Raw genomic sequence first — 27,375 nt, forward strand, 5'->3', positions numbered from 1 at the left:
ATGTACGCATTCGTATTCGTTGCTTCTAGGTATCTCGGCAGGGAAAACCGAATGAGAATATTTGCGTTCTTGGAGTGTCGCCGAAATTAAGCGTTTTATTCTAAGTTCGGTGACTCAACTCTCAATTTTTTGCATGCTCTGTCGATTTTTTAGAGGACGCGCTTACTGGGAAGTCGACGGGGCCCCGGTCTTGAACACTCGTTCAAACGGCAACGTGCTGTCCGCTCCCACGTGTGCGTCAATCTAAGATGCGTGCGAATCTTATGCATGCGCTCGCACTCGGCTTTCTTTCTCACCACTCTCACACGGCTCCGTCTCTTCTTCAGACACTACATGCATATGTATATGCTCGACTTCTGTTCATGCAGTCATGCGCAAGTCTGAGCACAACATTCGATGATGATGATCTCGAGCTGACAATGATGATTTCGCCTCTCTCCGCTCATGCTTCGTTCACAACATTCCAGTGATACGCATGCTTCAGTCCACCCTGGAAAGGTGACTTCGATCAAAACAAATTGAGCCACACGCACACGGTTGATGAGGGGTTCGCCACAGTTGATCTGATCCAAGGCGACTCAGATGTTGGACTGTCGTTGCAGCCTTGCAGGCGTTTTCTGTGGGAGTTAGAACCGATTCAAAAAAAGGTCCTCAGTTGAGGATCTTTTCAAATTCACTGGTTCCCGTGCGGTGCTGCTTATGCTCTACGACACCCAGCCTCAATTTCCACCTGGTTGTTAAGGACCATGTATTAATCTAGGCTGTTCATGAAGTCTGATCTTTCCAGGATGTGACGTCGGTTCACCCTGTAATGCGGTGGATTCTGGCAAGACTCTCTTTACAGGTGAGCCGGAAGTTGATGCTCCTCTGCCTATCGTGTCTAGGCCGTGATGGTTCCGATGCTTCCCGTGTTCGGTTAGATTGATGTCGTTAGCTTTTCCGTCTTGATGAGGTTAGGCACACTGATGATGATGTAATAAAATATTCTTGGCCAGGTTTGCAGTTCTGTCTGCAGGATCGGTTTCGATTTCGGAATCGATTGGAGAGTGCTTTAGGTGATTCTTGCACGTTCTTTAGGAACACTGTAGCATGAATTATTGGTGTGATCTCCTGAACAGGAACTATGTATGACCGAACAATTGTTTTTCACCAATTTTATCGCACATCAAGTAGCGGCACATATTTATACATCATTTGCATGAGTTCAACTTATTACCGGATACGGTCTTGAGGGATGCAGTGACAGTTAAGAAGCTCGCGAGTGAGTGTTGGTGATTCTTTGCGGTACAGCTGAACTTCAATTTTAGAAACTCTACACGAATGTTTCTTCTCACAACATGTTTGTTAATTTTAATCAAATCCAAGATAATGTAACAAATGCCATCCGGGCATGGTCATTTCGACGGACCGGTAGTTTTCACAGCTGTCAAGACTTCATGCTGGGTTAGAAGCGGCTGAGGTAGGTTGATGTCAAATGCAGGCAATGTTTCGAAGTTTTCGTTGATAGCAGGTGGCATTTGTGTTAAATAAACGCTTTAAAAAAGTCTGCAAAAAGGTTCGCAGACTCACAGGAAGTTTTAGAGGAGCGCCCGTCAAACGATATTCGCGATGGAAAGCTGCTGGTACGACGTCGAGACTTGATAAATTTCCAGAATTCAGAAGGATTGCTTTCCACTTCCCCATCCATATCATTGATGTATCTCCTGAAAAGAGTGTTGCGTAACTCTGAGTAATTAGCTTCCGTTGATGCTAGATAAGCTTTGTTTACTGCTGTTTTATTAACGAAGTATCGTTTGCGTGTCTTGCGTAGTCTGTTTCTTAAACGACGAAGGTCGGCGTTCCACCAAAATTGCTTGTACGACTGACGTTGGAAAGGTCGTTTCTTTGGAGTGTGAAGCGCAACTATTCTTAGCAGCTGTTCGTTGAAGATCGAGACAGTTTCATCGGGATAAAGCCTGCAAATAAGCTGTGACCAATCTATGGATGCTAGTGCTTCTATTACGAGGCGAAAATTACATCTACTGAAATCGAACTCCAGACGATATTCGTCTTCGGTTACAGCATCTTCTTCAGAGCAATCGAGTAAAACAACATGCGGTTGGTGATGGCGGTTAGTTGGCAATATAGAATTCGGGGGATCCACAAGTCTTCTAACCCGAGTATTGATCATGCAAACGGAATTAAATTTGGCATGGGAGTGTGTTCCGGTACCAGGAATGTTTCTATGATGGTTTGGTACCCCTCTCTCCTTCCAGTGGGGAGATAGGAAGGGCAAAGGAGGGGTAGCTTTCATTTTTTTTTTCAAAACTCGAGAACTAATGAAGCTAATGGAAGCAAATTTGGCATGGGAAATTATTTGGGTACGAAAAATTGTTTTATGATTATGTCAGACCCCTCCCTTCTTCCAGTGGAGCTACAGGAAAAAAAAAATTAGAAGGGCATTCATACTTTTTTTAGTGCATAACTTGAGAACTATTTGAGCTAATGGAACCAAATTTGGCTTGAAGGGAATTTGGGTACGAGAAATTGTGCTATGAATATTTGGCGCCCCTCTCTTCTGCCAGTGGAACGATAAAAAGGGGCTAGGAGGCTCAATAACAATTTTCAGCATAATTGGAAAAATAATCAAGCAAATCGAACCAAATTTGGTATGGGATGGTGTTAATACTTACGGTTTCAGCAGAGGAAATCTGCCGCTCCGTCGTCGAAACCAAAACAGTTTGTTTTGGTTCCGCATGCTTCGAGTCAATTCGCAATTGAAACAATAGCGGTGATGATTGATGATGACAGCTGATGATGGTAAACACGGTACAAATGTTTACATCATCACACTGTGAAGCCAAACAACACACTTTAGGTTCGTGGTAACTCACCAATGTTGCCAGATATTCTGAGTGGTTAGCTCACGAAAATGAGAAAACTAATAAGTGAGAATATCACTTCAGTGAATAATGTAAATAGATATGTTATAAGTAGTTATTTAAGGACTTGACGAACAAAACGAATAAAGATTAACTCTATTCTACCACTGAAACCTGCGTTTTCAACAGATGGTAATTGAATACGAGAAACGTTACTATAGTATTTTCAGAACCCTCGGTTTTCCATTGGGAAAATTTTGAGAGGAGGATGCTCCCATACAAGTTTTTACATTACTCGAGAACTTATCTAGCGAGTAGAACAAAATTAAGCCTGGTAGGGTATTTGAGTATGAGGAATGTTCCTATGAATATTTATTGCTACTGCCTCCAAGGGGTGATAGGTAGTAGAGAGAAAGGAAGGCTCCTTTACGGTTTTTCGCATAACTTTAGAGCTCATCGAGGACATGGAACCAAATTTGGCATGGGAGGGAATTTGGATACGAGAGTATATATATGCTTATTTGAGACTCCTTTCTTCTTCAATTTGGGATGAAGTTAGGGAAGAGGGAAGTTCCCATACATTTTTTTTGCATAAACCAAGATTTATCTAACAAATGGAACCATATATGACATGACAAATCATTTGGGTACAAGAAATGGTTCTATGATTATTTGAAACACCACTCTTCTTCAGGAAGTAGGGAGGAGGCCCCTATACAATGTATTGGTGTAACTGGAGAAGTAATTAAGCAAATAGAATCAAATTCGACATGGGAAGCTTTTCGAATAGGAGATATGTTCCTACGAATGTTATAGACCCTTCTGCCTTGCAGTGTGTAAAAAGGAGGGACGGAGGGGGTTGTATTGCTTCAAACCTTATCAAGCAATGGCACCAAATTTAATATGAATGGGTTTTTGATTACGAAAAAATGGAAACTTTTGGTTTGAGATATTCACTTTAATCTTGAAAACTTATCAGAAAAACGAAATGTGACATTATTTATAAACCAAAAATGTGTCTATAATAGATCGTGAACCCTAACTCTCCCTCTTGGAAGGGGGAAAGGAGTAAGGAATCCATTCCAGTAAAATATACATTTTGGCATAATTAAAGAATCAATGTGAAGCTGTAAAAAAAAGGAGCGATAATTTGTCTGACTACGTCAGTTTGGTGTCCCATCAACCTTTGAACTTTTGATGTAAAAGAGGTATGATTATCTGTAAGCATAAAGATTTTAGAAGCCATTGAAGTTTAAAAGTGTTGCATGATGCCCCAGTTGACGGTATTACCCCTTCAAACACATGAAAATTTTGATCGGTCATATCTCAGCCATCTTATGACATATTGCAATTTTTTTCATCTCATTCAAAAGATCGTGAGCAAAACCTTGTTTGTTTGTTCTTGAAAAAATATATACAGTACCGTTCATAATTGTTTAGAAATTGGAAGCACGCACACTGTTACTTCGACTTTGAACTTCCATAACTTTTTACTCTGATGATATTTTTGAATCTAATTGTCTGCGTTAGATAGATGAACTATCACACTATTATATCACAAAATTTGAGCTTTCTGGAGTTTGTGTGGCCTGAGATACAGTAATTCTACGAAAATCGGACTATTTGGACTTTTACCATTCAAACTGCAATATCTCAGAAACTACGCTACATTTTTCATTGAAATTTTGCATAGTGATTGTTGAAATATTAAACTAGCATGTCTGAAGTTTTAGGAAAGTTTTATCAATGAGATCAGAAGTTACGCGAGGTACAATATTTCAGGCATGAACCTTGAAATGCGATTTCTATAGAATTTTGTTTTTGTGTGTGTGAACAAAGTGATTAAGTAATATGTCCGGACAGGAATTAATATCGCCGAACAGTTTGTTCAATTCGTTATACTGTAATCTTCAGTTAAAATTGGAATGCTTAAAATCAGACAAATGGGAAAGAGATAAAGCTAAATTGAAAGTATTATTGAGTACCGATTTGCAGTTTCCGTAGGATTTGCGCCCACAAAACTTTCATCTGTAGATGTAGGGCCCTATCACTAACGTCATCCGAAAGATTGAACTGACGAAAACCAAGCTGCCCCGAAGGCTCCCTAATTTTCATCGAAATTGCTAGAAAGTAGCGGATCATGTTTGGTTGCTTAACTTTCGCGATACTGCCAAAAAATAGGCCTGGAAATGACGGATTGAGCCAATCAAAGGAAACTTCAAATAGACGTCGCATTTCCACTACAATTGATCCTCTGCTAGAATCACGCATACCAAAATTGATTTATTTCGAATCCCCCGAACGCGTTCGGAGAATGTTTGGAATCAATCAAAAGTGGTTGGCTGGCGCTTTTCACAGCTAGGGGTCTCCCCCATCAGGGGAAGTGGTCCGGTCGGTTACGCGTTTATGGTTCTGATCAAAGGAAAGATTTTCAGACACGCACTCCTCAAGCAGTTTCAGAGTCGTCGGGGGAGGATTGTTCGTCCATCATCTCCACCCACATCCATTCATCTACCCATCGCGGAAGAAAACCGGATGAATAGCCACATTCCGGGAACGCAACGGTAAGCAAGTAACTGGCTGCCATCGTCACTGGGGCCTGGGAAATTCCATTCAAGAGTCGTTTGGAATGTTAAATCTTCTTTGGGGTGCTACTTTGTGCTGACAGGTTTTTGGCAGTTCAAACTGATCTGCTTTCTATCAGTCAGTTTGAGTTGCCGGATGGAATAGATTTTTGGTAGTTTTTTTTTTTGCTGTCGAAACCTTCAGTCGTTATGGGAAAAATCACTTCAGGCTGCTGGCCGAACCCTGTCTGTGCTACCGTTCAAAGAAGATGGTTCCCAAGCCTCTGAAATTAAAATTACCGTTAAGTGAACATTCTGTTAGTTTTTTCGGCTAAACTTTTATCTCTCATTTTTAATTTGGCTCTTGTTGTAAAATAATATCAATCTACATTTGACTTTACTGAGAATAAACAAAATAATCAGAAAAAAGTTGTAAATTTAATAATGAGGGTGTCCGCCCCTTTTGACGTTACCGAAAGATTAACATCGAATTCTTGATCTTCAAATCTTATTTTTACTACCAGTCATTTGAAGTTACAATAGAGCTTTTCACTGAAGTTCTCGTTTTTCCACCAGCTGTATGTTAAAATGGGTTTTCCAATACAACGAATCCCTTTTTTTCTACTCATTTATGAAAATCAGGGAATAGCAGCCCTTACCGTAAAACGGGGTTCCATTGATCACCGAGGTAGCTTTGATCAACATGAAATTTTCCATATAATAATCAATAACTTAGTCTTAAGTTAAAATATCTTACAACTTTATGAAGGATTAATTACCGTAATTTTTGTTTGTAGATTTAATTTATTGGCCTAGCGGTGAAAAGTGATGTCCTTTTTAGTAGGAACATCTAAGGATTATGAAATTTTTTTTCACCGCTAGGCCGATAAATTAAATCTACAAATATCTTACAACTTTTTCCTACGTTTAAAAAACTACATGTTGAGTTTTATATTAGGAAAAATATTGGGGTTTGTTTTTGAAAATTCCAAATGTAAGTAAAAAGGAAATTTCAAAATCTTTAAATATGTATTTTTTTGAAGGTTCGTAAACAAACACCCTTTCTGATGAAATCAAAGCGTTTAGAAGCAGCAGGTTGATTAACGTGACAGTTAATTTTTTCCTTAGTAAATTTATAGTTTTGGTGTAGTTTTTGTTGTATTTTTGATAATTAAAAAAAATAGGGATGTTCTTCAAGAGTAAGCCAGTCTAGGATAAAAGGCTAGAAATCCTATCAAATGAAGTTTGAAAGAAAAAAATAAAGGGGGTTAATGAGAGGGCCTAGGGAATTGAATGACGTCAAAATTAAATTTTTTTATAGCTTCAATTTTATAAACAATGTTAAAAAATTTAGCCCCTTCATTTATGCGAACCAATGTCCAACTTTTGATTTTAATTATTGTTCAGCCTTAACACACGAACTGCCTTAGTATGTCAATTACAAGCCTTTGTAAATATTACGAAGTTGTATTGTATCCTTGCTGGTCAAGAAAACTCGTTAAAACCGTCAAAAATAAAAACTGATCAATGTTACCTCAAAGCCTCAAATTCTAAACAAAGACGAAATCGATTTTTAAATCAAATTTAATGTAGTCTAATAAAGTCCTGTGCTGGTTTAAAAAATATTAAACATGCCACATTCTCCTAAACAGAAAAAATAAATGAGAAATATTGAAAAAAAATCGATCAATCTTACCCCGTTTTACGGTAATTGCATTTAAATCAAATGGGGAAAAAAGTGTTTAAACCGCGAAGAATCTTCCCTCCTACACAAACAAATCTATGGAAAAAAGAACATTCCTTAAGTGAAATTGTCCGCGAAATCGATTGGACGCAGTTTCAGATACCGCACAAGCTTACGAACGGAGTTATAGAGCCTTTTTAACCCCTAATATCCCTATATTTTGTAAAAAAATCCAGAAAAAAAACTAATTTGGACTTAAAATTTTTCCGGAGTTATGGCTGTTTTACCCTCAATTTTCTGAATTAATTGAAACATGTTGGGAAATAGAGGATAAAACAGCCATAAGTCTTGTTTTCAATGAGTGCGGTGCTCAGATAGGCTTTGTTGGATTCCTCGGAGAAAATCACACAAGATACGTCCCATTTGGTTCTACCTTTCAAGTCTTAACATGCTTTTTCCTGAAATAATTGAATAATATAGGGGAATCGAAGGTAAAAACAGCCATAACAAAATTTTCCGAAGCATGTGGTGGCTCAAGCAGCCTCCATTTGATTCTTCAGAAAAAAAATCGCACAAAATAGGTCTATTTTTATTCAAAATTTTTAAGTTTAAATTTGTTTTTTTTCAATTATTTACAAAATATAAGAAAATTAGGGGTTAAAAAGCTCTATAACTCCATTCGTGCGGCGTCTGAAACTACGTCCAATCGATTCTACGGACATTTTCATTAAAGGAAAGTATTTTTTCATAGGTTTGTTTGTGCATGAGGGAAGATATTGAATTTCTTCGCGGTTTATACACTTTTTTCCCCATAGTGCAATGGTTTTCTTTCATCATCATTTTATCATTTCATTTCTAGATCATAAATGACAGCGAAGAGGTCCATTGTCCCAAATTTCCAATCGCTTCATATCTTCAATCGCATAGTACTATATATAGTTCGTATTGATAAATGCTTAAATTTCTTAGAGGATCTTGCGGTGAGCTAAAATCAACATTTGAACGAGGACGATTGATTCCATGAAGGCAATGAAAATTAAATCGAGGGCATTTCGAACTTTATGATATGATAGGAGTAGTACATATATTTTAACGTGAGCGTATGAAGCGCGTCGTATGAAACAAAATGTAAACAAACAGTTTTATTACAGAAAAAAATACAAAAACTGACATAGGGGAGATAAGGGCATAATGGCTACCTTGAGGAAAACGCTTATTTAACCATGGAAAACCGCTATAATATGTGAGCTATCATTGTTTTGTGTTTAGACACTTAAATAGTCTATTTCCTTATTGGCTGAAACTTGAAAAAGTAGATAAAAACGTTCAAAAATGCATTTTAAAATTTTTTGCCGTAAGCTGAAAACTAGTCACTACAGGGGCATGATGAGAAACCCTCCTGGGGCAGTATAAGCACCATTTTTCGGAGCACGATAAGCGTTTTCTGCCGGGGAATCTAGCAGCGAATTCAGTTCGATGAAGTTAACTGAATAATAAGCCTACAACTTGACTTGTTTCATCTGACGATTTGGTCTAGAGGCGATGGGCGCGCTCGCTATCCCGGTATACGACTTCTCATGCGTTTAACAGAGAAAGCAATAGCCTTCTCTCCAATTTCACACCGATAAGTTTTTCTTATAGAAATCTGTGTAAGAGTAAAGAGCAAGCTTTATTCTTTTTAGCAGGCCCAAGCCCAATTGGAAGGTATTGGAGAGATAATCAGAGGCTTAATCGTCAGATGTAAACTAGTCAAGCTGTAGCTCTATAATTCAGTTCACTACATCAAGTAGAATTTGCTGCTAGATTCTAAGGCAGAAAAGGCTCAACGTGCCCCGATTCATAGTGCTCTGTTCGCTTCGAGTCAACAAATTTAGGTAAAAACGCGTTTTAAAATTGATCAAAGTGAAAAATCAAAAACTTAATGATGTTAAAAAGTGAGGAACAATTTGTACATAATGTTACAGTGCGTCTAGATGATTTTAATGTCATAAAAGCATATTTCGTGGTGCTCAAAAAGTATAATATTTTCGTCACACCTAGCTAGTTTTTTTTTTAAATATTTCTGTACAGATAATAAGGAGAATTCTTTTTTGATGAAAAATTAATACAATTAGAAGTAGGAAACAAATCCTCATGAAAATTTATTTAAGAAAATTCGTACTTTTGTAGAAAAGAGGAGTGCTTATTATGCCCCGGGTGCTCATTATGCAATTATTTATCTCCCCTCAACTACATTAAGTCGCAATAATATTTTGGATCACGAACTAGATTGATTTCTGATTGGATCCTAAAATTCAGTTTTCTCGAAAATTTCTTCAAAAACATCCTAAAATAGGGAGCAATAGTAAATTCTCTATTTTTTAAGAAGAAGTTGAAGAAGTGATAAAAATTTGCACATGAGTGTTTTGAGAGACGAACAATCGATTACAATTATCAAATTTAGGGATAGGGGTTGGCCAAAGGGGTCGTCCATATCCACTGATTTATGTTTTTGCGATATTGGCGTTATTATAGATCGTATTGTGATGAAAATTAGCTCATGAGTGTTTTGAGGGACGAGCAATCGATTTCAAGTTTCGAATTGCGGATCAGAAGTCGGCTGAAGGAGTCGTCCATACCCAACTTTAATGTTTTTGCGATATTGACGTTATTCTACATTGGATTGAGATGAAAATTGGAGGAGTTTTTAGGGACGCTCTTTTGCTTTCAGGTTTCAAATCTTGACTAAGGGGTCGGCAAAAGGGGCTGTTATCTGTTCACTGTTTTTACGATATTCTCTTGATTGAGCATAGAAATGTAATGAAAATTGACATAGGGAGTTTAACAGAAAAGATAATTGATTTCAGGTGTCGAGTTTTGAATCGTGGTCAAAAAAAAGGCCGTCCATGTTAGTTGCTCACTGTTTTAGCGATATTGTCGTGATCATGCATATGAAAATGTTCAGATGAGGGTTATAAACTATGAGCAATTGACTCGGCGAAAGGGGCGTCTATATTCACTGTTCACTGTTTTCAAGTTCCTGACGTTATTTTACATATAATTTGAAAAGAAAAAAATGGCACAAGGGAGTTTTGAGGAACGTAAAATTGGTTTCAATTATCGAATTTCGGGCCATGGGACAGAAAAAGAGGGTTTCATCGAATGTTCAGTGTTTTGTTCAATAATTTTGTTGGAAGCAGTTAATTGATACCGATTTAAGTGCGAAGGTCAAGCAAAAGAGTCGTGCACATAAAGAAATAGGGTAACGGACTTATTTTGGACCGGGTACATATTTTGGACCACCTTTTAGCATTTTTCCAATATTTCCCTCATAAATCATTTTAATCATTAAAATTTGGAACATATATAGTTAAAGCTACTTCTTATGATTATAATCATATCAAACATTCCATTCAATTAAGAAAGTAAGGGAGAGAAAATTGAAAATTAAGTTTTGAATTTTCACAGTTGGGCCGAATCAAGCCCATTTCAGGAGGACGTGCCATTATTGGAGTCAACTTTCAAGAAGCTTTCTGTATAGCTATGATGAGTTTAACAACTACAAATATGTTCACAGCTATGAAAAAACTCATGAAAACTAGTTTGCAAGCTCGAAGAACCAAAAAATCATGTTTTGATAGCAATTTGACCCATGTCGAAAATAGGTCCTGCTTAATTCCTTAGGGACTTATTTTGGACCATTCAACATATCCTGGGTATTTTACTTGCTGTTAAATGCTTATAAACGTAAAAAGACGTTATAGGACGATATGAAAAGAATTTTGTACACTTTGAAATATAATTATTAAAAAAAATTGGAATTTTGGAATTATTTTATTCAATCAAATCGCTAAAGCCCAAACCCGCCTTTAGACGGGGTTCAATTCAATCGGCATAAAACCAAGCCAATCATTGTTTAAACTTACTTTTTATGCTTTAAACCACGATAATCCAACAATTCACATTAATGGCAACTGTTTTATAAGCAGTTGTCAAAACCTACAGCTTAAAGAATCTCAAAAACATTAAAAAAGTGGACATACACCAATTGTTAAAATGTTCAAAAATTAAAAGCGAATGAGTACAAAGAATCTTATTTTTCAGCCTGTTTCCAGTGGTTATGCAATTTTTGAAGAAGAAAAAGTGTTGAAAAATCTACTTCGACGATCACGATAAAGTAAAACAAAAGTTCTTTCAAGACAAAACAAAACTTTCGTGAATTTTTCAGCTAAAAAAAATCTGGTTTTAGATGCTTAAACAGATCGAATAACTCTCGCACATTTTTATCTTTTTCGAATCTATGTATTCCACAGAACTGATACCAAACCAAATCCACTAAGGTTTTGGAAGTCAAAATGCATCAATTGATGTCACGGAGTTGATGATGGCATACTTTCTCAAATTGTCATTGGGTTGCCTGAAGGAGATTGCGATCTAAAAATTGATCCTAAAGATAAGCCTACTGGCTAGTATTTAGCTCTACCGAACAAATTTCGTCGAGATGATAGCGTACTGTCGGATTTTTTAAAACATATGAAACACACTATATAACAAAGGAGTTTTTCTATTTTTACTCTAATTCGTTTTCGATGTTTTAAAGCATAAGAAGCTTAAGAAAAAAAAGGTTGTGGTAAGAAATATTCTATAAACAAATGTGCCTAAATAGAGGCTGGGGAAAGTTGAAGAAAGTTAGTTCAGGAATTAATTAACGTGAACAAACCAAACTTGACTACAAGAATAACAGCAGAAAAGATGACCTGGATTATTCGCATAATTGCGCATCGATCGCTGTCCTAAATTTAGCAAAATTGAAAAAACATATTTAGTTTAGGGGTGGTCCAAAATAGGTCGAAAGGGTGGTCCAAAATAGAAACCTGGTGGTCCAAAATTCCGACCAGTGTAATTATCGAAAAAACGAGTTTTTAGGCTTAAATCTTGTTATTTTACAACAAATGACGATATGTTCCGAATGAAAAAGCCTTGATCTTCGTAATGAACGGATAAAGCAGTCAAAAATTGTAACATATACTTCATTAATTTATAAAATAGCTTAGCCACTTCCCAAAGCGGTCCAAGATAGGTCCGTTACCCTAGTACATGTTTCTGCCATAATGTCTAGATTTTGCAATCGATCGAGAAGAAAACACTCTCACATAAATTTTAATAAAAAGCTATTCAACTGTTTAATTTGAATTCCAAGTAATAGTAATAGTAGCGACTTTAAACACTGTTGAATTTTTTCCCCAAAATTGTCGAAAGAATGTTTTGAATTCATTTTCTAAACTCATTTTGACGTACCAATAATTTAAAGCGAAACGAAGTTCGTACGGGTTCAGCTAGTTATCTGATAAAAAGGACTCAAAGTACTGTATTTATTGATTTTGAAGATGTCGACTGTATATTTTAGTGTTTTATTTATGGCAAATCAGTCCAATTAATTTTTATAAACGACGTTTATTTTATTCCGACGTTTCGGTGTCTATTAACACCTTCATCAGGAATCCTACAAGGTTTTTTGATAATTAAACTAAAGTGTTCTGTGTGTGTTGATTGTCCTATTTTCTAAGCCAACTTACAAAGATTATAGTGTGTGGAGGAACACTACTGGGAATTGTACACTGGTCAGTTTCGCGATCGTTAAACGAGCGGCTTCAGCGCCACCTCTTTTAGTCGAGGACCACTCGTCGAGTCCAAATTGCCCGGCGAGAACTTTGACCTCAGGGCGGGTCGTTCCTAAAAGGATCCAAGAATGGATACGAAAGATCAGGTTTTATACAATTAGCCTGAGTAGGAACTACTCGTATCGGCTTCCTTTCCCAATTAAGAGGAAGCTTATGGACTCAGCGTTCTATCCCCTTAGAAACACTCGCTTGTGCTTCTCATCACTGGCTTAAAAAGACCAAATCACCCTAGCTTAACACGTGATACGAAGCAGAAGCGAGCAGACTGATTTCCCGGGCAGTCCTCCCAGAGTAAAAGAAAAGCTAATCGGGGAAGAACACGTGAACCACCTTTCAACCCAAGAGCTCAATGTTCGGGGAAGCACAAATAACAAACTAGAACATTTTGTTGGAAGAAAACATAATATTAACTTGGTATTTAACGTTCATTAAACATATATTCGGAGAAACTATTATTCTATTTTCTGCATGCTAATTTTGGTTTATTTTTCTTATCCTAGGATTACATGAGTTTGATTTCTGATTGTTCCTTCCCTAACTTCCCCTATTTCGTGTGCGGTTTACATATTCTGAAGAATTTTCTGGCGAGTTTTCAGAAGTGGAACCCTTCAATGGTTGGCGGTTCCGGAAATAACTGTGTGTGTTTTTATGTTAGATTTACATGAGGAGTTTGCTGAGTGTAAATCTATTTATATATGCGCATATTTTTATCACTCACTCATGCGGTACCGATTTAGATTCCGGCCGATAAAGTAGGCTTGCTTGCGATAGTAAGACGGTGCTACTTTGAGACCGTGTGGGTCAAACGACGAAGTTGATGATGTCAATGATTTCAGCAACAACGAGCCGAAGAATTCAACGGCCGGAATGATTATTCTGGAGGTTGGAAAAAAAACATATTGGGCATGCTCGCACTACATATTCCTGGAGAAATTCCCAAATGGGTACATACCTTCGGTGGAGTGATTACCAAGCACGTGGTAACTCGACACCGTATCGGGTCCAACGTTTAGTGTAGGTGGCGCTTCGAAGAGAATGGTGGTGGCTTGATGCAAATTAGAGTAGGTCATCCAAGTGACGGCTGACGACCTCGTCCGACTCTCAGTGGCCGGGGTCCGAATCCTCACCGTGGTGTTGTACCGGAACTGCTGGACTGTAGCGGTGTTAGCAATCGCTAGATGTGCGTCGGCTTGTGAGCTGGATATAATTGCCAGATTACGGCAAACAATTAATCACACACAGAACACACATTTTGGGCAAATGAGGTTTACCTTTTATTTTTGGTAGCAACGCACACGACTATCATCTGACCGCACACAAATTCTAGCTAGCTAACTGGATGGGCTTAATTAATTTCCTGGGAAGGAACATGGAACATTAAAACACTCAAATCAAAAGGCACTCAACGTGTTCTTACGGTACAAAGACGCGGAACAAGAACAATCTCGCTTCTGATTTTTACCACGGTTAAATTCGGAATAACCCAGTGGATTCAAGGGATTCCTCAGATTCGCACAAGGGCCATCGGTGGTTTCAAAAGGGGAGTCGAAAATTTCCCGAAGGAAGTCGTTGACCTTTGGACACAATAACCAATGGGCTTCCTCCCAATTGAAAATAGGGCTTCTCTTTCCCTCCTACTCAGTCTAATCGTTCCATCTCATAACGATCCACCCTTGGAATCCCGATTCCTTAAATAATGGGGTCAACTCGAGAGATGACGCTGAGCGCGCAACTTCTCATTGAGACAATTCCTGTAGAGCGCAAGCTTCCTCCACTTCCTTTTAAACACGTGCATTATCAAATGCATAACATAAATAAAGGCGCTTCTAAGCTGTAAGTTCTAAGTATGAACCTACATATTATAGCATGCAATTGACTACAGTAATGAACGAATTTATTGAAGTAACGAAACTTTATATAATAATAATATTTAAACAAAAACGAAAATGTAACCCTGTTACAAGATGTCGTTTATTACTTGTTTTTTATTTGTAAGAACGTACTGTCCGTATTATTTGGTGTAGAATCACTGTAACGGTAGTTATTAATGTTATAAAAGATCACTTGAAACTGTACTATTTCTTACATTTGAAATTCAAACTTTCTATGAAAAGCACTGTTGTGTACTTTCAGGCGGTACTACTGTTTTGCAATGTTTCTTCTTGCTTTGTTTTTGGTTCGTTCTGACTTTCGATATTTTTGACATCTTTTAGATTTGTTTTCTTGTACTTGTGTTGGTTGTTGAAAAAAATGCAAGAAGAAACATTGCAAAACAGTAGTACCGCCTGAAAGTACACAACAGTGCTTTTCATAGAAAGTTTGGAGATAAATTTAAATTTTGAATTTCAAATGTAAGAAATAGTACAGTTTCAAGTGATCTTTTATAACATTACCAACTACCGTTACAGTGATTCTACGCCAAATAAGACGGACAGTACGTTTTTACAAAAAACAAGTAATTAACGACAACTTTGTAAGTAGGCTTAGAAAATAGGACAATCAACACAAACAGTACACTTTAGTTTAATTATCAAAAAACCTTTTAGGATCCCTGATGAAGCTGTTGATAGACACCGAAACGTCGGAATAAAATAAACGTCGTTTATAAAAATTAATTGGACTGATTTGCCGTAAATAAAAGTACTGTATTTATTTAAAATTATCAGCTATACTAAGGTAGTGGACAAACTTTTAGGTTTCTCTTTGTTTGATAATTACAAACTGTGAAATGAGATCCAATTTGGCAAAATATACTCAACAGGCCTTTTATCTTTGGATTTTATTAGATTTTTGCCTAGCGTCAGGGCACCCTGAAAAAAAATCTAGTCTTCTTTAGTAAAGGATCAAGTCTCCTGTAACTTAAAAAATATCGAAATCAAAGGCTCACGAAAATGCCCAGAGTTCATCTACGAGTTCGTGTATCGTTCTAACCTTGGGAGCATATAAACATCTAATTACACTCGATCAGAAAATGCAAAAAAGAAAATTTAAATTAAAATAAGAAAAGAGGGTCAAGTATCCCCATTCTCCCCTAATCTATTAATTTTCAGGTAATATAAGAAATAACTCCCACAACACGGTTAAATCGCGGTTTTTCAAATGCTTTATTGATTTTGATCTAATCATAAAACCTATTAACTGGTTCAATTACATAAAAATTAATTGAAACATTAAAAATGAATAAAAACATTATTAGTTATAAATTAAATAAAAAAAATTAGTAGAATATGAGAAAAATCTCTTTAAAATGATTTTTTTTCATTTCAAATTAACATTAAATGGTTGGTGATAAAAACAACCATTTATAGAAAAAATGATGTTTAACCTTCCAAAGCCGTTCGCAAAATATCCGTTTCGGGGAAATTTGAGTTGTAGTTTGATTTCGGTCTCCTGGCTGTAAATGTTAACCGATTTTGATGATATTATATTCATTGTGTAGTTAAATTATTTTTATTACTCAACATTTCAAAATAAAGTCGAAAAGTATTACCAGGTTATCAGAAACTGGTTCAGAAAGTTAAAAGTCCGAAAATCAATTTTATTTTTAAAATACCCATAACTTCTGGCAGCTTCTTTATATTTAAGTGTTTCATTAATGTTTGAATTCGTCAAGAATCCATCTATCCGACAATGTATAGATAGGTTGAGGTCCAATGAAAGTTTTGACCGCTATCTCAGATCTTCCAGTAAAAAAAATCTTACTTTAAAAAAACGACATCCAGTTTTGGCTTTGCTTAGCTGTATTTCATTTACCAATGAACTGATTTTCAAAACTCAAATTTTAATTTTTTGTTGTTGATTAGATCATTATTTTCATAGAACATACTTGGTCAGTCAAAATTCCCAGTTCTTCAGTATATTGGAATGATGATAAAGAGGTTTGAAATGTGCGCTTCGGGTCATATTGACTCGAACAACTTTGAAGGGTTAAAAAAAACTTTTTCATAACTTTACTTCAAATTTTCGCTAAATATTGATGCGAATTAAAAAAAAAACAGTCTTATCTTACATAAAATATTGAAATTGACTGGTTAAAAAGGAAACAGTTAAAAAAAATTCAAAAACTGTAAACACCACTTCTGGAATTATTGTAACTAATTTGATTTAACTTTATTTGTGTTAAATTTGAGTCGGTTTTAACTCCAATGATCCACTCCAGGATATGACACATTTTGCAGCAAGCTGTTAGAAAATGTTAGCACTGGGCATCATCACTTACTGAGCTATTTCAATTTTTCCAATTTCTTTCGGTAAAATGAAAAAAAAAAATTTTTAATATGGAAATAATTCGTTATTTTATGAAACGGTGTGCCAAAATTCGTTATTTAAAAAAAAAAATGACCCCCAAAACGATCCTGAAAAGTAATCGGCAACAGAGGGCAACAGAGCAAAAATGAGCCGAAAACGTGTGTAAGAATTTGAATTCAAATACGTTAGTATGTCGTTCAAATATTACTCAGCATATAGCCACTAGATGGTGCTGATTGCTAAGTGGAGTAAACGAACTGCCCCGTTACTCCACAGGGGTGCCAGGTGTTTTTTTTTAAACTGCTTTCAGTCTTATGCAACATATCCTCAACTTCCTAAAACGCAACCAATATCATATAAGTAGTACTATGATCATCTCTTAAATGCTGTAGTGGACTATAACAGTGGTCATCTGTGTTGATGTTTAATTTTGAATAAAAAAATATCGTTTATTTTTATTGTTGAATCCAAGAAGGTAATCAAAAATTACTATTTTGAAGCCAATATTTCGCTATTTACCTTGTTCGACTAAGCACATTTTAAGCACGAAAATAAAGGTTGAAGACCCAAAAACGATTCAAACTACGCCTGGAAAGATATTCGCTTTTTAGTGAAGCTGAATTTAAAAAAAAAAACTTAAGAAACATGGAAAAATTTCAATCAGCCTAATAAAGTTTTAGAAAATTGCCAATAACTTTTCAGGATCCACTCAAATCTTTTTCCAGTCTTCGACAAAGCTGTCGGGCATGAAACTGGGTGATTGTCATAAGTAATATGTAGTCAGAAAAATCCATGGTCTTAGAACATAAGGTCGAAAAACCCCATTGTAAATCTAATGAAAATTGACTTAAAATTTAAAATCGCTCTAATTTCAAAAAAGCCCGATGAAACATTTCCAAATTTGCAGGATGGATGCCTGAATACTATATCTTTCGAATGCCGAGTGCCGTTTTGGTGTCATTTTTTATTAAATAACGTATTTTGGCACACCGTTGAAGGATTACTCACCGTAATTTATATTTGTAGATTTAATTTATCGGCCTAGCGATAAAAATTGATGTGCTTTTTAGTAGGGACATCTAAAGATTATGAAATTTTTTATATAGTTGGATAGAAGGTAAGATGAAATGAACCTTCTTTCCACTTATATAAAAAATTTCATAATCTTTAGATGTCCCTACTAAAAAGGACATCACTTTTCACCGCTAGGCCGATAAATTAAATCTACATATTTAATTCGTTATTTACAGTGAAAATATGATTATTGAACAATTTATGTTTCAGAAGCAAAAGTGTTGAAAACATACTTTTTGCCAGGGTTTTTGGGAATTGAACCACAGTGCGACGTAATAAAAGCCCACGCGAGATATGTATATATGTATATCGTGCTTCCAGGGCCGTAGGAAGAACCGACTCATGGGGGGGGTTTTGGTGACTGATTTTTACCTATGATTTTTTGCTCAACAATACACGAATGAATACAAAAAACATTAGAAAATTATGTTGTTAGCTATATGAATATTCATTTTTAAGTACTTTTACATAAAAAGTTTTCGTATTAAATCGTAAATTTAGAACAACTTTAAAGGTGAGCAAAATTCGCATTCATCGATGGTTAAAATCATTGAATTTTTTTGAGAGTCTGGTAGATCAAACTTGATTTGAGCATAAAATAAGCTTTTTTAAGGAGAGCCTTTCATTTATTATAAAAGCCTATTCTATAATCGAATTAAACGCAAGCCCAATCTTCAAAACTATTTTGCAAATTCAAAGATTCCAACCTTTGACGAAAATAACTCAAATTAAAAAAAGGAAGATTGATTGACTGATTTGATTGATGCAAACTTGCACCAAACAAATGATTTTAGTTTAAAATTTGGCTTTAAAAAAAACTTCATTATTGCGGACCATTGCGGCATAATTCAAAAGTTATGAGTCATATAATGAAACCTCATTCTACAAAATTTAATACAACATTTCTCGTCACTCAAATGTATAAATTAGCGGAATTTCTGAAATATATAATGCCAAATTTTAAATATGTTTGACAGTACAGATCAGCAAATATTTTTTATAAAGAATCGATTCCATTATTGAAATCATGTAGATGAGGTTTTTTGAATATAATTCGGATTTTTCGTATAAAACGAAAAACTCAAATTATGCTATTTATTTGTGATTTTCAACTAAGTTGTGTTTACAATCTAATTTTGAATAAAAATTTGGAATCTTAAAATTTAATTGTAAAGGAATCATGATATTATCTGATATTATATGAAATCTCAACAATTAATGTTGATTGTATATTTTATTTTTAAGCTTATTCTTTTTCTGAGATTTGGATCTGCATTCTGAATCTGAAATATAAACCTCAATTCAAAAGTTGCGCTTTGAATCGGTATCCAAATTTCCATACGATTTCTTAAATGTACAAAAAATACGATCTCCGAATCTAATTCCAGATAAGAATTTAAGTAAAGTTTTGAAGCCTTCATTCATGAATCTTTTTTAAAATTCTGTAGTTCAGGTTTAATCTTAATTCAAATTCAAATTATTTAATTTTAATCTTAATTCAAATTCAAATTATTTAATTTTAATCTGTATTGTGAATCTGAATTAAAATATAAATTTAAAATTATCTAAATCTGAGTTTTCAATTTTGGATTGCCTTTCGAAGCTTTGAATGTTTTAATGTTGTGTTATAGAATTAATTTCAAATTTGAATATAAATTATTTTTTTTATATTCGGAAAATTGTTATCAAAATAACGAAAATTTATATGAATTCGAAAAATATGATTCAAATTTAATATTAAATGTAAAATCAAATTTGAACCAGAACTTCAAAGCAGCTCTTCATTTGTATCTCTCATGATTATTCGAACTGAAAATCATTAATCCTGAAATAGATACAGAATCCAAAATACGAAAATAGGAATACAATTTTGGTTATGGGAATTATAGAATCAGAATCCCCGAAATGGGTTAAATTTAAAATTCACACCTGAATTTCTATGAACAAGTGAGGAAATTTTTAAAAAGTGTAGCAGAATTTTGAATTTTGGATGGGTTTTGGAAGTTTGGGCATTAGTTTTTAGTCTAGAATGTTACTCTTGATTAACCTTACTCTATTATCATAATTAGGTTCTGAATTTAAAATTTTGAGTGTAGAGTAAAATACGTCGATTGCTTTTTTGGATCCTCATGGGGGGTGTTTAACCCCCAAAACCCCCCCCGTTCCTACGGCCATGCGTGCTTCTATCTTCCAAAAGGTTATCACTAATTTTTCAGCTTTATTTCCATGAACGTATAAATTCAACGCCTTCCTCGTTTGGGAAACACCGCAATTCATTGTTAAAAATCCACTGTTCTTAGAAATGAGAGTAACTTTCGTCAATGTGTCAACTCGAGCAAAAAAAAGGCACTGCTTTCAGCTTCTGGTTCCAGGCCACGAATGTGACTCCAGTTTTTAACAGTCATTCCACGTGAGCTGTGCAAATAAATTCCGGTCACGTCAAATGCGGAGAGAGCTCGTTTCAGGGTTTCCTGACTTATCATGGAGAAGTCACCAGTCCAGGAGCTCCTGATCTTCCAAATAGCCCATACCGTATGCCGTTTTTCCGGTGTTGATATGACGGATACAAGGTGTATAACGTTTTGTATTTTTTTTCTTCCGCTTAGATACTGAATGTTCCGGTGTGATAGGATTCCTTCCAGGAATTTTGATTTTCACACCTGGAGCAAACCGGCCAAATGATTCAGACACAAGTGGATGGATTTCGGGCTCTGAAGCTTTGTGGACTTTATTATCAGTAGCTTCCCGGGTAACACCTCCTGTGGTTTTAATAAGCTGCAAAATGGCATTTTATTGGGATTTAGAAGTGTTTGCATTTGAGCTTTTACGATACGATGCTTTGTGATATTGGGGAGCTTCGTCATCCAATGATTTCCGTCCTGACTTGAAACCAAGTCGCTTTCCAAAACTTTTATCACAAAATTGTATACAACTCCAGTTGAACTCTTAAACTCGCAGCTCTGTGAAGAAATTTTGAGCTTCTTATTTTAGTTTGAGTTTATTATCATTCAGAAGGTATTTTCGGTTTTATCTATCGGTACCCTTTCAAAGGGTAATGGGGAAAAGTTCGCACAAAATTTACCAAAACATTAAACAGCACCGAAACACTTACCTTCCGAAAAGCTTTCCGAAAGTTGTCGGAAAGAAACGCGTACAGCAGCGGGTTGATGCAGGAGCTGGTGTACGCCAGTACGTGGGAAAATATCTGTAGCGAAATCTTGAAGTACGTGTCTGCCACAAACACACCCACGCTCTTCAGCACCAGAATGACCTGTGGAGGGGAAAAAGACGGAAAAAGAAAAGTTTTCTAGCATTATTATCTACTGCTTTTTATGGAACGCAAAACGGGCGCTGCATGTGGCATTCGCCCATTTTCCTGGTAGTGATTTCGGATTGCGACTATGGTAATTATTTTTTGGTTCCGAAACGGAACGGGATCAAAATTTCTAAGAGATTGTGTTACCCTATGCTCCGAACAGTCGAGTCTCATCTAAAATAACATGAATAATAAAAGGAAATTATAAATGTTTGCCATCTGAAGCAAGAAATTCTAATTAGCAGGTTTTGCGAAAGTGTTATTTTCCATTTAAGGGTTGCCCATAGCTGATGAGAATGTTCAGTTAATACAGCTCATAAATTATTCACAGGTTAACGATTGATTTAAGTGGTTGCTTGTTGAGGGTTCAATTTTCGGTAAAATTCTCATGCTGTGATTTGCAAGGCTAAAGAAAACTTTTTTAAGAAGAGAAGTTTGCCTAAAGTCTATACTTTGTCATAATTATTTTGATTTCATATCACTGGGCTTAATTCTAATTTCATAGACATTTAATTTTTCGGTGCTAAAGTTCCAAATATGTACGTCTTTTGATCATGTACAATGTAAAATAATCATTTAATGCAATGACTTTACAAAAAAAATTACAAGTTTTTAAAAATGAGTCTGTGTACCTAATTTGGCTAGTTCCTTATTTTGACATATAGGTACATATAAATGGGACAGTTATGAGTTGTTGTATCTCAAGATCCAAAACCTTTCTGAGAAGGAAAAGGTTATCTAAAGACAATTCTTCAAATAAAATATTTTACGTTAATCTTTAAATTTGTACCTACCATAGTTTGAAAACCGAAGCAACGCAGCTAATAGCTAATAATATCGGGGGAAATATCCAGATTCGACTTTTAGATCGGACAGGCAAATTCTTTTCTCTCAAAACAAGATTGTTTTTTTCGTCACGTCACAAACACCAAACTAAAATGGCGCTTGAAAAATTATTTCTCAACATCGTTGCCACAGAAACAGAATTCTGTTTATGCCGTTGGTAAACATCAGCTGCTTGCTGCTGAAGGCACAATACTACTACACTTTTGTACATGTATTGTTAGGGTGTGGATGAATTTATTCAAGTATCACACAATCAATCATCAAAATATAGTGGAATTTACCATATTTATAGTTAAATGCCTAGAATCAATCATACAATTGTAGTTGAGCTTATTATAATGAGAGTTGGACAAATTATTACCAAGCATTACAGTTGAATCAATCATACTTATAGTTAGATTTTAAAGGTCAAACAAAAGTGTATAGTTGAATCTATATATATAAAAAGCAATTTCTGTGGGTTTGTTTGTTTGTTTGTTTGTTTGTTTGTTTGTTTGTTTGTTTGTTTGTTTGTTTGTTTGTTTGTTTGTTTGTTTGTTTGTTTGTTTGTTTGTTTGTTTGTTTGTTTGTTTGTTTGTTTGTTTGTTTGTTTGTTTGTTTGTTTGTTTGTTTGTTTGTTTGTTTGTTTGTTTGTTTGTTTGTTTGTTTGTTTGTTTGTTTGTTTGTTTGTTTGTTTGTTTGTTTGTTTGTTTGTTTGTTTGTTTGTTTGTTTGTTTGTTTGTTTGTTTGTTTGTTTGTTTGTTTGTTTGTTTGTTTGTTTGTTTGTTTGTTTGTTTGTTTGTTTGTTTGTTTGTTTGTTTGTTTGTTTGTTTGTTTGTTTGTTTGTTTGTTTGTTTGTTTGTTTGTTTGTTTGTTTGTTTGTTTGTTTGTTTGTTTGTTTGTTTGTTTGTTTGTTTGTTTGTTTGTTTGTTTGTTTGTTTGTTTGTTTGTTTGTTTGTTTGTTTGTTTGTTTGTTTGTTTGTTTGTTTGTTTGTTTGTTTGTTTGTTTGTTTGTTTGTTTGTTTGTTTGTTTGTTTGTTTGTTTGTTTGTTTGTTTGTTTGTTTGTTTGTTTGTTTGTTTGTTTGTTTGTTTGTTTGTTTGTTTGTTTGTTTGTTTGTTTGTTTGTTTGTTTGTTTGTTTGTTTGTTTGTTTGTTTGTTTGTTTGTTTGTTTGTTTGTTTGTTTGTTTGTTTGTTTGTTTGTTTGTTTGTTTGTTTGTTTGTTTGTTTGTTTGTTTGTTTGTTTGTTTGTTTGTTTGTTTGTTTGTTTGTTTGTTTGTTTGTTTGTTTGTTTGTTTGTTTGTTTGTTTGTTTGTTTGTTTGTTTGTTTGTTTGTTTGTTTGTTTGTTTGTTTGTTTGTTTGTTTGTTTGTTTGTTTGTTTGTTTGTTTGTTTGTTTGTTTGTTTGTTTGTTTGTTTGTTTGTTTGTTTGTTTGTTTGTTTGTTTGTTTGTTTGTTTGTTTGTTTGTTTGTTTGTTTGTTTGTTTGTTTGTTTGTTTGTTTGTTTGTTTGTTTGTTTGTTTGTTTGTTTGTTTGTTTGTTTGTTTGTTTGTTTGTTTGTTTGTTTGTTTGTTTGTTTGTTTGTTTGTTTGTTTGTTTGTTTGTTTGTTTGTTTGTTTGTTTGTTTGTTTGTTTGTTTGTTTGTTTGTTTGTTTGTTTGTTTGTTTGTTTGTTTGTTTGTTTGTTTGTTTGTTTGTTTGTTTGTTTGTTTGTTTGTTTGTTTGTTTGTTTGTTTGTTTGTTTGTTTGTTTGTTTGTTTGTTTGTTTGTTTGTTTGTTTGTTTGTTTGTTTGTTTGTTTGTTTGTTTGTTTGTTTGTTTGTTTGTTTGTTTGTTTGTTTGTTTGTTTGTTTGTTTGTTTGTTTGTTTGTTTGTTTGTTTGTTTGTTTGTTTGTTTGTTTGTTTGTTTGTTTGTTTGTTTGTTTGTTTGTTTGTTTGTTTGTTTGTTTGTTTGTTTGTTTGTTTGTTTGTTTGTTTGTTTGTTTGTTTGTTTGTTTGTTTGTTTGTTTGTTTGTTTGTTTGTTTGTTTGTTTGTTTGTTTGTTTGTTTGTTTGTTTGTTTGTTTGTTTGTTTGTTTGTTTGTTTGTTTGTTTGTTTGTTTGTTTGTTTGTTTGTTTGTTTGTTTGTTTGTTTGTTTGTTTGTTTGTTTGTTTGTTTGTTTGTTTGTTTGTTTGTTTGTTTGTTTGTTTGTTTGTTTGTTTGTTTGTTTGTTTGTTTGTTTGTTTGTTTGTTTGTTTGTTTGTTTGTTTGTTTGTTTGTTTGTTTGTTTGTTTGTTTGTTTGTTTGTTTGTTTGTTTGTTTGTTTGTTTGTTTGTTTGTTTGTTTGTTTGTTTGTTTGTTTGTTTGTTTGTTTGTTTGTTTGTTTGTTTGTTTGTTTGTTTGTTTGTTTGTTTGTTTGTTTGTTTGTTTGTTTGTTTGTTTGTTTGTTTGTTTGTTTGTTTGTTTGTTTGTTTGTTTGTTTGTTTGTTTGTTTGTTTGTTTGTTTGTTTGTTTGTTTGTTTGTTTGTTTGTTTGTTTGTTTGTTTGTTTGTTTGTTTGTTTGTTTGTTTGTTTGTTTGTTTGTTTGTTTGTTTGTTTGTTTGTTTGTTTGTTTGTTTGTTTGTTTGTTTGTTTGTTTGTTTGTTTGTTTGTTTGTTTGTTTGTTTGTTTGTTTGTTTGTTTGTTTGTTTGTTTGTTTGTTTGTTTGTTTGTTTGTTTGTTTGTTTGTTTGTTTGTTTGTTTGTTTGTTTGTTTGTTTGTTTGTTTGTTTGTTTGTTTGTTTGTTTGTTTGTTTGTTTGTTTGTTTGTTTGTTTGTTTGTTTGTTTGTTTGTTTGTTTGTTTGTTTGTTTGTTTGTTTGTTTGTTTGTTTGTTTGTTTGTTTGTTTGTTTGTTTGTTTGTTTGTTTGTTTGTTTGTTTGTTTGTTTGTTTGTTTGTTTGTTTGTTTGTTTGTTTGTTTGTTTGTTTGTTTGTTTGTTTGTTTGTTTGTTTGTTTGTTTGTTTGTTTGTTTGTTTGTTTGTTTGTTTGTTTGTTTGTTTGTTTGTTTGTTTGTTTGTTTGTTTGTTTGTTTGTTTGTTTGTTTGTTTGTTTGTCCTCTATAGACTCAGCCGTTTTAAGTGCTAGAGAGCTGAAATTCGGCATATGCTCATTGGGACCAGGAATGATGAAAAATGTTTTCAGATTTTCGGATGACCCCTTCTGAAGGGGGTCGTCCATACAAGACAAATATTGTTTTCGCGATATTGACGTTATTTTTGGTCGGATTGTGATGAAAATTTGCACGTGGGGGTTTAAAGAGATGAGCAATTGATTTTAGGTATAGCATTTTGGGCCAGGGGTCGGCAAAAGGGGTCGTCCATATGAACTTTTCACTGTTTTTGCAATATTGACGTTATTTTACAACGGATTTAGATAAAAATTGATACACGAGTGTTTTTAGGGACAGGCAATAGAATTCAGCTTTTAAATGTTGTATAAGGGGCCAACAAAGGGGTCGTCCATATTAACTTTTCGCTATTTTTGAGATATTGACGTTATTATACATCAGATTCAGATGAAAATTGGTACACGAGAGTTTTGAAGGAGTCTTCCGTATTGACTGATAAATTTGGTTTTGCAATAATTTGATATCGCATCGAGACGAAAATTCATATAAGGAGGTTTTTTTGGTACGGTCAATTGATTCCTGATTTCAGTAGCATTTTAGTAGCATACGACAAAAAAAAAGTTCGTCTATATTACGTGTTCACAATTTTTGTAATTATTGCCTAACAATGCATTTGAAAATGCATCTCATAATGCCTGGCAATTGACACTGATTCAAACTGTTCATGACATATTTTAAATTAAATGCGAAACGGAGTTCGTATGGGATCAGCTAGTCTATATATATAAAAAGCAATTTCTGTATGTTTGTTTGTTTGTTTGTTTGTTTGTTTGTTTGTTTGTCCTCTATAGACTCAGCCGTCTTAAGAGCTAGAGGTCTGAAATTTGGCATGGATGCTCATTAGAACCAGGAAGGATGAAAAATGTTTTTAGATTTTCGGATGACCCCTTCTGAAGGGGGTAGTCCATAGAAGACAAATATTGTTTTCGCGATATTGACGTTATTTTTCGTCGGATCGTGTTGAAAATTAGCACATGAGTGTTTTAAAAGACGAACAATCGATTTCAGGGGTCAAATTTTATGTAAGGGGTCAGCCAAAGGGGTTGTCCATATTAACTATTCATTGTTGATGCGATATTGTCGTTATTATACATCGGATTCAGACGAAAATTGGTACACGAGAGTTTTGAGAGATGAGCAATGGATTTCAGGTATTGAATTCAGTGTAAGGGGCCGGCAAAGGGGGTTGTCCATATAAACCTTTCAATATTTTTGCAATATCGTCGTTATTTTACATCGGATTGGGATGAAAATTTGCACACGGTAGTTTTCAGGGACGACCAACCGATTTCAGATGTCAAATGTTTTGCCAGGGATCAAAGAAAGGGGTCGTCCACATAAATTAATTTTTCACTGTTTTCAGCAATATTGACGTTATTATACAATGGATTGCTTTGAAAATTTGCACACGGGAGTTTTGAGGGAAGGGCAATTGATTTCAGTCATCAAAGATTGTATAAGAGCCCCCGAAAGGGGTTTAGCTTCTTGGCAATAATTGCGTTGTTATGCAATGATCGAGTCGAAATTTATACACGTGGTTTTTTGGCACGGTCAAAGGATTTCTGATTTCAAATTTAGTAGCAGACGACAGACAAAGTGATCGACCAATATTTTTGCAATTATTACTTAACAATGAATTCAGAAGTGCATATGGAAAATGCTTGGCAATTGGCTTTCATACAAACTGTTCATGACATATTCCAAGTTGAAAGCGAAACAGAGTTCGTATGGGATCAGCTAGTATATTATATTTATAGTTCAATGCATAAAGTCAATCATACAATTGTAGTTGATTTTATCGCATTTACAGTTGAATCAATTATATCATTACAGTTGATTTTATCATATTTATAGACAACTGTGAGAGGTCAACCATGAATGTATAGTTGAATCTACTATATTGATATTTGAATGTCTAAAAGCAATCATACAATTGTAGTTTAATTTATTATATTTACAGTTGAATAATGTATACTATTATAGTTGAATCCATCATATTCAT

The 27,375-nt window shown here is 34.5% G+C and overlaps 1 protein-coding gene across 1 annotated transcript in view; it reads right to left on the reverse strand.

Annotated features, from left to right (window-relative positions):
- The window catches only part of LOC129740690 (allatostatin-A receptor-like), a 407,612-nt gene that overhangs the window by 91,845 nt on the left and 288,392 nt on the right, over positions 1 to 27,375 (reverse strand). The window contains exon 3 of the mRNA XM_055732449.1: positions 21,204 to 21,362. Coding sequence (XP_055588424.1) covers positions 21,204 to 21,362 — 159 coding nt within the window. The remainder of the gene's footprint in view (positions 1 to 21,203; positions 21,363 to 27,375) is intronic.

The sequence above is a fragment of the Uranotaenia lowii genome, chromosome 1 (genome assembly GCF_029784155.1).
Source record: "Uranotaenia lowii strain MFRU-FL chromosome 1, ASM2978415v1, whole genome shotgun sequence".
NCBI classification, from domain to species: Eukaryota; Metazoa; Arthropoda; class Insecta; order Diptera; family Culicidae; genus Uranotaenia; species Uranotaenia lowii.